Raw genomic sequence first — 10871 nt, forward strand, 5'->3', positions numbered from 1 at the left:
AGCACAGAGGTCGACGCTGCGGCTCAAAAGGCTAATCCTCCACCTTGCAGCGCCGGCACGCCGGGTTCTAGTCCCGGTTGGGGCACCGATCCTGTCCCGGTTGCCCCTCTTCCAGGCCAGCTCTCTGCTGTGGCCAGGGAGTGCAGTGGAGGATGGCCCAAGTGCTTGGGCCCTGCACCCGCATGGGAGACCAGGAGGAAGCACCTGGCTCCTGGCTTCGGATCAGCACGATGCACCAGCTGCAGCGCGCCGGCCGCGGCGGCCATTGGAGGGTGAACCAAAGGCAAAGGATGACCTTTCTGTCTCTCTCTCTCACTGTCCACTCTGCCTGTCAAAAAAAAAAAAATAGCACAGAGCTGTTACAGGAAACCGGTTTTGCTTACAAACCATGTTATACTACATGTTTTTAATTGCGTTCTCATTCTTACCACCATACTAAACTAACACATAGGGACCAGCTATGCCATTTGGCCAGCAGGTGGCGCTATAAGATTCACCTAAGAAAAACAGGTCATGAAAGGATTCTATTTTTCCTTCAAGAAAAGCACAGTCATCAATGTATATTCATATATTTTATGACGTTAGCAGTACATGTGCTTCAGTTAAAATATTTTCAGAAAATTCATCCTTCCTCTCATTTTTCATATACTAGGTTTATTTATTTCGAGAAATATCATCTTCCTGTAAAAGGAAAAAAAAATAAGGAACTGAGGGTTTAAGATAAAATTGTCATCCATTTCTGCCTGTCCCTTTGCTTCTCTGTATTGCTTACTGCCATTATTTAAAGAGCACATTTGCATGGTGATGATTCTATGTGTCATTGTCAGCCTGTGTTAAATAGCTGGAGAAGGGATTAGATGGCGCCTGCTTTTCAGACTCTTCTCTTTCCCTGCGCGGTGGGGACTCCCCATGTCCAAATATCTCTGCAATACTAAGCAACCTCTCAGACTCAGGGGGCACCCTATGCCGGAGATAGTGGGCATTTTTGACCTTTGCGAGCAACTCTAAGAAGGTCTGCTTTGTGGACTCTCTTGCATCTTCTGTGAAATGTGGGGGAATTTGGATCCCAGCATTCATGCCTGGCTTTAGATTGGCATCCTGGGATCTGTTCTCGTCAACAGGTGCCACTCCGCTATCACTAGCAGGGCTGGAACTGGGGCCTTTTTCTGAGGAGTTGGTGGAAACAGCTTGATGGTGACATAGAGCAGAGATGCCTTTGTTGGGGTCTCCGCCCTTGGGTGCCTTTATGGAGTCCTTCCCTTGGGCTTGTGGCATCTCCTCCGTGAGGCAGGCAGTTCTGTCATTCTGAGATTGCTGCTCCTTGTTCCTCATGGAGTCCTTGAGACCAGTGGGATGAGAAGGAGGCCTCTGGGGCCTGGTGCTGTATGTTTCTGGGGCTGTGTTGGTTGCCAGTGGTCTAAGGGAGGAGGTGAAAGGAGAGACATGTCAGCTGGTGAAGAGCTTCATACCTAAGACCATTCAAGTTCTCAGCTGGGGCCTGTTCAGTACACTATGAGCTAAGGTAACAGGTGGGTGAGGATGGGGGTGCAGGGTGAAAGCAGGGAGCAATGTTGTGGGGGAAGCCTCTGCTTTGTTCCAGCAAGAGAACAAGGCTAAAGAGGTCGTTTGGGAGGAAGGATTCAATGTCAGACCCAATATCTTACCCAACATGATCAGTCTGTGGGACTCTGAGCTGCTGCTTTCCCTGTGAGGACTTGAGGATGTCTTCTGGTCTCTTCTGAATTCCATTCCCAAAATAGGAGGAGAGCTTTTTCTTGATGATCTCTGCTTTTGGTTAATTAATAAATGTTAAGGGCTGAACTGTGTCCTCCCCCAATTCCGTATGTTGAAGTCCTAACCTGCAATACCTCCCGTTGTGGCTTTATGTGCAGATAGGGTCTTTACAGAGGTCAAGGGTTAAAACGGGGTCATTAGGGTGGTCCTAATCCAGTATGACTGGTGTCCTTATAAGAAAAGGGAATTTGAACGTAGACACACATACAGACACACGCACAAGGAGAGGAACCTGGGAAAGACCCAGGGAGAAGGCGGCTGTCTACAAGTGTGGGAGCGAGACCTCAGCAGATATTCCCACGCAGCCCTCTGCGGGAACCAACCTTGCCCACACATTGATCTTGAACCTGTACACTCCAGAACTGCAAACACAGTGAAGTTCTGTTGCTTAAGTCACCCAGTTGGTGGACATCTGTTATAGAGTCCTTGAAAAAGTACAGGAGGAGGGAAAGAATGCAGGAAACTGGGCTTTCAGAGAATCAATGCACGAATGATGGGTGCAGAGGAACCTAAAGAGCTCCCAGATGTGTACCCAGAACATGTTAAAGAGGATTGAGAAGCACCGAAGTCAGACATTTAAATTGGTTATGCCCGTGGAAGCATTGTTTGAATGTTAGGCTTGGCAAGCACGGGATCTTCAGAGACAGAATACGCTGGGAGTGAGATGTTTCATTCACCACAGCTATGTGACCTTTCCACCTGGGCCGTGAAGTTGCATTGGCAGCCGTGACTGAGTGCCCTCCTCCCTCGTTGAGTTGATGTTTCGTCATCGGGTAGTCATAGCTGCTATGGAGGATCCCGTTTGTTTTCAGGGCAGCTCATGAGTGAGTTGTTGGAGGTTGAAATTCCTGCACTACTTTGCTTTAATGGGATTGAGTTCCTTAAATCTGTACTACAGTCAGCAGGCACCAGGCGCACAGGACATGACTAGATAAAGGGCCTAGAATTCACAGTAAACGCCTAACACTGAAGTCGGATTGTTTCCTTGGGAAGTAGTCAGGACAACAGGTAGCCCCTTGTGGACCCTTCGTTTGCTGTCTGCTTGGAGGAGGGTGTGGGTCTTCTCCTTGTGAGAACCCATTCTCTGCTCACCAAGGGAGTTTGAATGCTTCTCCCACTCTTCCAGTCTAGACCTGGAGGACCAGCAGGTTCAGAAATGAATGTGTCTCTTCTCTGACACTTGATCTTTACCTGGTGTCCCCTCTGGGAAGGCCTGGTACCTATATCCACCCAGCTAAACAACTTATCAAGTGTGTTTGAGTGCCTCCGTTATGCCAGACCGTCTACAAGGGTTGCTTTAGAAGGCTCATGGAACAATGAACTTAAAAGATAAGCTCATCTTTGTGCAAAAACACTTTTTAAAAACCATGCATAGATTTTTCATCATATGCATTTTCCATAAACTTTCTTGAAGACTCCTGGAACTTGACTTTTTGTTTTCCCTTGGACATACAATTAGCCATAAAATCCTGACAATTGTACTTTCTAGGTGTCTCAAGATGCTGATTCGTCTCACTTTCTCCAGCTGAAAGCCTGCTTCTCCATGACCTGGGCCCTGAAATTCTAGCAGGTGTGCTCTGGCTTAGCTGGGGCACTATTTTACCTTAACCCTTGCCTCCAGAGCGATCTTTGTTTCTTTCTTTTCTTTCTTTTTTTTTTTTTTTTTTTTGACAGGCAGAGTGGACAGCGAGAGAGAAAGACAGAGAGAAAGGTCTTCCTTTTTGCTGTTGGTTCACCCTCCAAGGCCGCCGTGGCTGGCGCATCATGCTGATCTGAAGCCAGGAGCCAGGTGCTTCTCCTGGTCTCCCATGCGGATGCAGGGCCCAAGGACCTGGGCCATCCTCCACTGCACTCCCTGGCCACAGCAGAGAGCTGGCCTGGAGGAGGGGCAACCGGGATAGAATCCGGTGCCCCGACTGGGACTAGAACCCGGCGTGCCGGCGCCGCAAGGTGGAGGGTTAGCCTATTGAGCCGCGGCACCAGCCCAAAGCGAGCTTTCTAAAGTTTGAACCTGTACCCTCCCTGTTCCCAAACCCTTTGGGGAGAAATGTGAGCTACTTTTTGCAAGACCTGCGAAGATGCACTCTCCCTGCTTTGCTGACACCTTCTCCAGCCCACCCCCACTTAACTACAGGTCCTCGGTTCTGAGCTGTTTGTGGAAAGCCTTACTTATCTGTGGGTCTTTGTAGAACACTGCTCCTTCTGTCAGGCATGGCTCGGTTCTCCTCCTCCCCCTAGATTCTGCTCCCACACTCACAAGATTTTACCCATGGCCCCTGATAGACCAGAGGAACCTTCCAGTGCCTGTGCCTGACTTTGTGAATGACTCTGACCCAGCAAATAGCATCTTCTATCATGATATTTCGTAAGCAGAGTGACCCTTCAATTTTAATATGAGCCCCTGGAGGGCAGAGACCCTAGATTTTTTATTTGCACACTTGCATTTCAGACTCTGAGTAGTTGTAGCAGTGCTTTCTAAAGTCTGGTCTGCAAAACACCTGTCCCAGCATAATCTCAGTTGAACTCTCAGTGTCATCTCAGTAGAAAATGTGGATTTTGGAGCCCAATTTCTAACTTTCTGATCTGAATACCTAAGATGATGGTTGATAATACGCATCTTAAATAATACACTTATTGTCATACAACTGATTTTCAGAAATGATTTTCTTAAATGAGTTATTGGAAATTGCTGCTTAATATAGTGCTTAGTAATATTACAACTCCGGGCCGATACTGTGGCACAGTGGATTAAAGCCCTGGCCTGAAGCGCCGGCATCCCATATGGGTGCCAGTTCTAGTCGCGGCTGCTCCTCTTCTGATCCAACTCTCTGCTATAGCCTGGGATGGCAGTAGAAGATGGCCCAAGTCCTTGGGCTCCTGTACCCATATGGGAGATCTGGAAGAAGCTGCTGGCTCCTGGCTTCAGATCAGCTTAGCTCCAACTGTTGTGGCCATTTGGGGAGTGAACCATTGGATGCAAGGCCTCTCTTTCTGCCTCTGCCTCTCTGTAAGTCTGCCTTTCAAATAAAAAAAATTAATCTTTAAATAAAAATAAATAAATAATAAGTAAATAAATAAAAATAAATCTTTACAATTCCATAATACTGTTTCCTACCCTTCCCCCTAGTTTGACTGTCAAGAAGTTGGAGGGTTAAGAGCGGATATGACTTTCCAAGGAACATGGAGACAGAGGCCTCTGAATCAACAGTTTTTGTCTCATCTCCTGGGCCAGGCTGTTTCCAAATCACTTAGGCAGACTTAGGCAGACTCCCAGCCTACGAGGGCCTGAGCTTTTATGCAACCTCCTGAGAATCAGCATCTGGTCTTCAGTGTCCTTTTTGAAAATTAAAAAGGGACCCAGTCAGATGGCCTCTAAGATCCTTTTCTTGTAGGTAAACTCTCATTCTAGGTTGGTTAACGTTTTATTACACACAGGACATTGCAAGTGGAATTCAGTTACTTGTTGAGTCAACTTTAAAGACCAAGGTGACTAGAAATAATTAGCTACAATTAGAAATGTTTGAAGGTTAGGAAGAATTTCCAGGCCAGGTGATTGGACATGACTTCTGACTCTTGTGTCCACGTATCAGCTATGTGGACCTGAAAGATCTGACATTCAATCATGACACCTGCTTTTCGACGGAGTATGCCTCCTCACTTTTGGGGCCTGCTTTAAGAAAGAAGGGATATAGCTTGGAAAGACTGAGCTACATCTATGCTATGCTGAATCTTGAAGTACTATTAACATCTAATTATTATAATGACAGAGGAAAACTAGTTCCTAACAATCTGTACAACTGCGATAATTTTCAACAAAACAGTAGAAGAGCTTGAATTCTGTGATGCGTTTTTATTGATTGGTAAGATTAAATACTTGTAGAGTACTTGCTTTGTGTCTAGTGCTGTTTGAAGCACTCAATCCTCAAATAACATCAACAGAAAGGAAGTAGCATTTCTAGTTTACATTTGGGGAAACTGAGACACCAATCCCAGAGACTTTTTTTTTCTATTTTCTTGAACTTTCTTTTCATCAAGTGGGCTAGGGCACCGATTTGCCCATTTGAAGCTGCGCAATAACCGTTGTTACAGTCAAAGGAGAGGAAGAGCAGCTGTCAGGAAGGAGTGCAGTCAGATCAGCCCAGATGCAATGTAGATTATGAGAAGATACAAAAAGGAAATGGAAAACAAATGAGGTAAGAAAGAGAGAGCTAATTTGCAAGATGGCAGTGACAGGAAGTCTGAGAAGTGGCAGCTCTAGGGGGCACGTGAGTGGGACGTTCCAGGGAACTGCTCAGTTCAGGGGGGCAGGGACAGGGAAGGTCAGAGAGACCAGCACCCCAACCAAGACCAGCAGGGCTCGCTTCCTTGCACCCAGGGCTCTGGCAGGGCCCTTGATGTGAAATGAACAATGGGCTTGCTGCCTCGCTCTGCCTCGCGAGCCTGTGGCTGCTGCCCAGTCCCGGAAGCCTTACCTTGCTGCAACCTCTGAAGCTCTTTCTGGAGCTGTCTCTGCTCCCGGGTCAGCGATTTCATGTGGTAGAGGCAGATCTCCTCCAGGCTCCGCAGTCTCTGGCTGAGTCTGGCTTCAGCCTGCTTGGCACTCTTCCTCTCCAAATCAAAGTGTTTGTCCCGCGCTCCTTTGACCACGTGCCTCTCCACCCTCTTCATGGTCTAGAGACCATAAAGCGAGGTTCCTCCAGGGACCACTACTGATCTGATAAAACAAGAGCAGGATACTGGCCCCCTGGCTTTTAGACAAAGATCTATGCTGGGAAGCTGGGTATTTCATAACTGCTGAGTCACAGGGAGTCACGCTATTGGGAAATTCTACCCTCTAGGCAAATGAGCTTCCAGAGTGACATAGAAGAGGGAAGGCAAAGTCACTCCTCTGAGCCTCAGCCTCCTTGCCAGTGAAATAGGAATGGACAAGAGGCTCCCTACACAGTGCTCAGATGTCTGTGAAGACCAAGTTAAAAATCTATGAACATCTCTGGGAAAAATACAGACTCACCCTACAAACATAAGGCATTATTCACCCAGTGAGAGAAGTCCCTCTGCTATCCCTTAAAAGCTCCCTCCACTGAGGTTGGAAGAGGATCTGGGGGCTCAGAGCACAGCCTTCTGGGGCTCCCTCGGTTCATTCAGTCCCATGAGCCAGGGTTCATTCAGCCTGCAATTCCCCAAGTGCCGGACGCTGTGCTGGGAGCTGAGGGGCGAATGAGATACAATGTCCACTCTCAAGGTTTTTTCTCTCTCTCTCTCTTTTTTTTTTAATTTGACAGAGTTAGACAGTGAGAGAGAGACAGAGAGAAAGGTCTTCCTTCTGTTGGTTCACCCCACAAGTGGCCACTACGGCCAGAGCTGCACTGATCCGAAGCCAGGAGCCAGGTGCTTCCTCCTAGTCTCCCATGCAGGTGCAGGGGCCCAAAGACTTGGGCCGTCCTCCACTGCCTGGGCCACAGCAGAGAGCTGGACTGAAAGAGGAGCAACCGTGACTAGAACCTGGCGCCCATATGGGATGCCGGCGCCGCAGGCGGAGGATTAACCAAGTGAGCCATGGCGCCGGCCCTCAAGGGGTTTTTTGAGTTGTGACTTTGAAGTCTAGTGAGTCATGCTGCTGTCTTCCAGAGTGAGAGAAGTGGGGTCTGCGGACTCTGAACTAGAACAGCTTCTGAAATGCTGAGTCTCGGTAGCACTGGGAAGACACTTGTTGAACATAAGCTCTTCTTGGACTTGTTGGGCATAAGTTCTACTTCTGACCTTCAGTGATTTTCTTAGGTTTTTGATCCTCTCCACCCTGCACATCCTCTGATGTCCATGCCTTCACCAACCTCTTTCTCTTCCAAATCCTTGCTGCTAATAGGCAGGGACACCTCGTCTCCTCCCCTTGAGTTGCAAGAGTTACCCTAGAGCTAAGAGCACAGTATGTGCCTGAAAATAAACCGATTGCTTATCTGTAAGGCTTTGGTGGTGATAACGCAGGAAAGAGTTTAACATTAAAAGGGAGGCCAAGACCAGGACACAAGAAGGAAAGAAATACTTTTTAAGGTAGTTGGTATGGAGTCTAAAATGTAAACTTTTTAAAAAGAACAGGGTGGGTAGCACTTACCGAGGGTCCCCAGGTTCTCACGGTGAGAAGCCTTGTTTCTTTTGCTATGTCAGGCTGACTCCGAGTCAATGAACTGGATTTTCTTTAGTGAACTTGAGAGTCTGGTGTTGGGGAGGAGACGGGGAGGGGGGACCGTTGGAGAGGGCTGTGGCAGAGAATGGTGAATACCCTTGAAAGCTCTCTTTCCCTCCAGCACCCTTTGGTCAGGAATGTTAATACCCTGCACCATGGGCACGGATTCCTGCTCGAGTGGCAGAGCTCTCAGGAGCTCAGAGAGGAAGCCTGCCAGCTTCGAGCCCTCCCCGAGAGGGGCCCACATTACTCCTTCTGGGCTGTGTCCGTGGGAGCCAAGAATGAAAGCCAAGAATGTTTTACTGTGTTTTCAATCTCTCTCTCTCTCTCTCTCTCTCTCTCACCTCCTTCTACTTTTCTTCCTTCCCCCAGCCTTTTGATGTTCTTCCCTTCTCCACCCCATTCCCACTTCTTGGAAACCTTATCAGCCCTCAGAGAAAGCTGTCTTGCTTTGTCACGGTTGTGCACATTCTGTGCAGGAGAGTAGTGCAATGATTTTACATCGCCACACATCCTACTGACTTCTTCCCAGGCTTCCATCCGCGTTAAGTGCATGTCTGTGCTTACTGAAATTTTCATTGTGATGAAAATAACCTTAGGAGAAGTGCAACTTGAATAAACTTTCGTGTTCCTATTTTGCACAGGGACAGTAGAAGGCTGGGTTGAACCACTGGTGATAAAGATACTGAATGAGACTTTTCTTGCAGCCTTGGGGCTCTGTTTGAAAATAAGAGACCCTAATATACTGCATTCTATAGACAGCTGCCAACAATGGGGTTACTGAGAGGCAGCAACATCCACCCACCCTAGTACCCATAATTATCACCCAGCAAACAAACCAGGACAGAGAGATTTCTGGGGAGCAGGGGGAGAGGCAGAATTGTTCTCTCAGTGGGAATTTAAATGAATGAGGTAGGGTTCCAAGAAAATCACCATAGAGAACAGGATGGCTCCCAAGGGGAGACTGCACCCTGCGCCCCAGCTGGAAGCTTCATGAACTACAGACGACAGAACAGCCTCCCTCCATCCCTTTGCCACCAGCTGAGTACATGCCAGTGAGGGGTTTCTTAGAAACACTTGGATCCCGTGTGTCATCTTGAGAGACAGCTGGAGACGAAGGGCTTGCAGACATAATCCAGGGCTGAGAGGAGAGCAGAGGCCGTGGCGTGGTGAGCCTGGGTAGGCAAGGGTGGCCAAACCCATCCCAATCGCCTAATTGCTGTGTAAGAATGGCTTCGAGGCCGGCGCCGTAGCTCATTAGGCTAATCCTCTGCTTGCGGCACCAGCACCCTGGGTTCTAGTCCCGGTTGGGGTGCCGGATACTGTCCTGGTTGCTCCTCTTCCAGGCCAGCTCTCTGCTGTGGCCCGGGAGTGCAGTGGAGGATGGCGCAAGTGCTTGGGCCCTGCACCCCATGGGAGACCAGGAGGAAGCACCTGGCTCTTGGCTTTGGATCAGTGCAGAGTGCTGGCCACAATACGCCGGCTGTAGTAGCCATTTTGGGGGTGAACCAATGGAAAAGGAAGACCTTTCTCCCTGTCTCTCTCTCTCTCTCTCTCTCTCTCTCACTGTCTAACTCTGCCTGTCAAAAAAAAAAAAAAAAAAAAAAAAGAAAGAAAAAAAAAGAGTGGCTTTGAGGACCTGGTTCCCTGCGAAGGAGCTTGGAGATCAGAGTAGGGAGTGGGAATCATGATATGGCCGTGGCATTGCTTTCTGGGAGATAGTGCTCTACCCAGAGAGGAAATGGACCCACAGGCAGCTGCCAGATTGAGACAGACAGAGGGTATTCTGAATGCAGGTGAGCTTCCTCGTGTGAACCACACCTCTTCCAAGCCGAGGACACCAGGAGCCCATGGCACAGAGACAAGTGGGGACATGGCAGCTCCAGCACCAAGTGCAGCAGTGATGGGGAGAGAGCTCAGCCTTTGCTATCCCTCTTCCGTCCCTAGTCCTAGCCCACACCCTCAGAGCACCTAGACCCGAAAACACCAGAGAGGGAAGAAGGAAAATAAATCATGCTCCCTGTTCTATCCGGAGGGGCTGGAGAAGGAAGAGTGACAGAACAGGTCTCACTCCCTGTCCCCCGATCCCACCCAGGTCCCTTCCTGCCCAATGAGAGAGGGTGTGCATTGTATTATGAGCTGGCATTTCAAAGTGGAATGGATTTTTTAAAGATACATTTATTTACTTGAAAGTCAGAGTTACACAGAGAGAGAAGGAGAGGCAGAGAGAGAGAGAGAGAGAGAGAGAGAGAGAGAAGTCTTCCATCCACTGGTTCACTCCTCAATTGGCCACAATGGCCGGAGCTGCGCTGATCCGAAGCCAGGAGCCAAGAATTTCCTCCAGGTCTCCCACACAGGTACAGGGGCCCAAGGACTTGGGCCATCTTCTACTGTTTTCCTAGGCCATAGCAGAGAGCTGGATCAGAAGTAGAGCAGCCGGGACTCGAACCAGCACCTATATGGGATACCTGCACTGTGGACAGTGGCTTTACCTTCTATGCCACAGCACCAGCCTCCTCTCCGATTTACTTCTAATTTATTTTCATTTTGTTTGAGAGGCAGAATGGGAGAGAGCAAGAGCATGAGCATGGGTGTGTGTGTGTGGGGGGGGGCAGAGAGAGAGAAAGAGAGAGAGAGAAAGAAACAGAAATGGAAGATAAAGATTTTCCATCCACTGGTTCACTCCCCAGATGACTCCAACAGCCAGCGCTGGGCCAGGCTGAAGCCAGGAGCCCGAAACTTCACTCATGTCTCCCACATGAGTACAGGGGCCCAAGCACCTGGGTCACGCTCTGCTGCTTTACCAGGTACATTAGCAGGGAGCTGGATCAGAAGTGGAGCAGTCGAGTCTCGAACCGTTGCCCGTATGGGATGTAGGTACTGCAGGAGGAGGTTT

General features: G+C 48.8%; 1 protein-coding gene across 2 annotated transcripts; it reads right to left on the minus strand.

Moving 5' to 3' along the window:
• Nucleotides 1–284: 284 nt before the first annotated feature.
• CCDC190 (coiled-coil domain containing 190) lies at nt 285–7958 on the minus strand. 2 transcript variants are annotated; one of them, XM_062192650.1, is made up of 4 exons: nt 7904–7958; nt 6267–6508; nt 1665–1788; nt 285–1417 (listed from the first exon to the last, which is right to left on the minus strand). In XM_062192650.1, the coding sequence occupies exons 2-4, from the start codon at nt 6460–6462 to the stop codon at nt 811–813; spliced, it is 927 nt and encodes a 308-aa protein (XP_062048634.1). In that variant the 5' UTR covers nt 6463–6508; nt 7904–7958; the 3' UTR covers nt 285–810. The 2 variants fall into 2 exon arrangements, with proteins under 2 accessions (XP_062048634.1, XP_062048633.1); XM_062192649.1 differs by lacking the exon at nt 7904–7958 and having other exon boundaries at nt 286–1417; nt 1665–1785; nt 6267–6559.
• Between the last annotated feature and the right edge of the window lie 2913 nt (nt 7959–10871).

Source organism: Lepus europaeus, chromosome 5 (assembly GCF_033115175.1).
Source record: "Lepus europaeus isolate LE1 chromosome 5, mLepTim1.pri, whole genome shotgun sequence".
Lineage (NCBI taxonomy): Eukaryota > Metazoa > Chordata > Mammalia > Lagomorpha > Leporidae > Lepus > Lepus europaeus.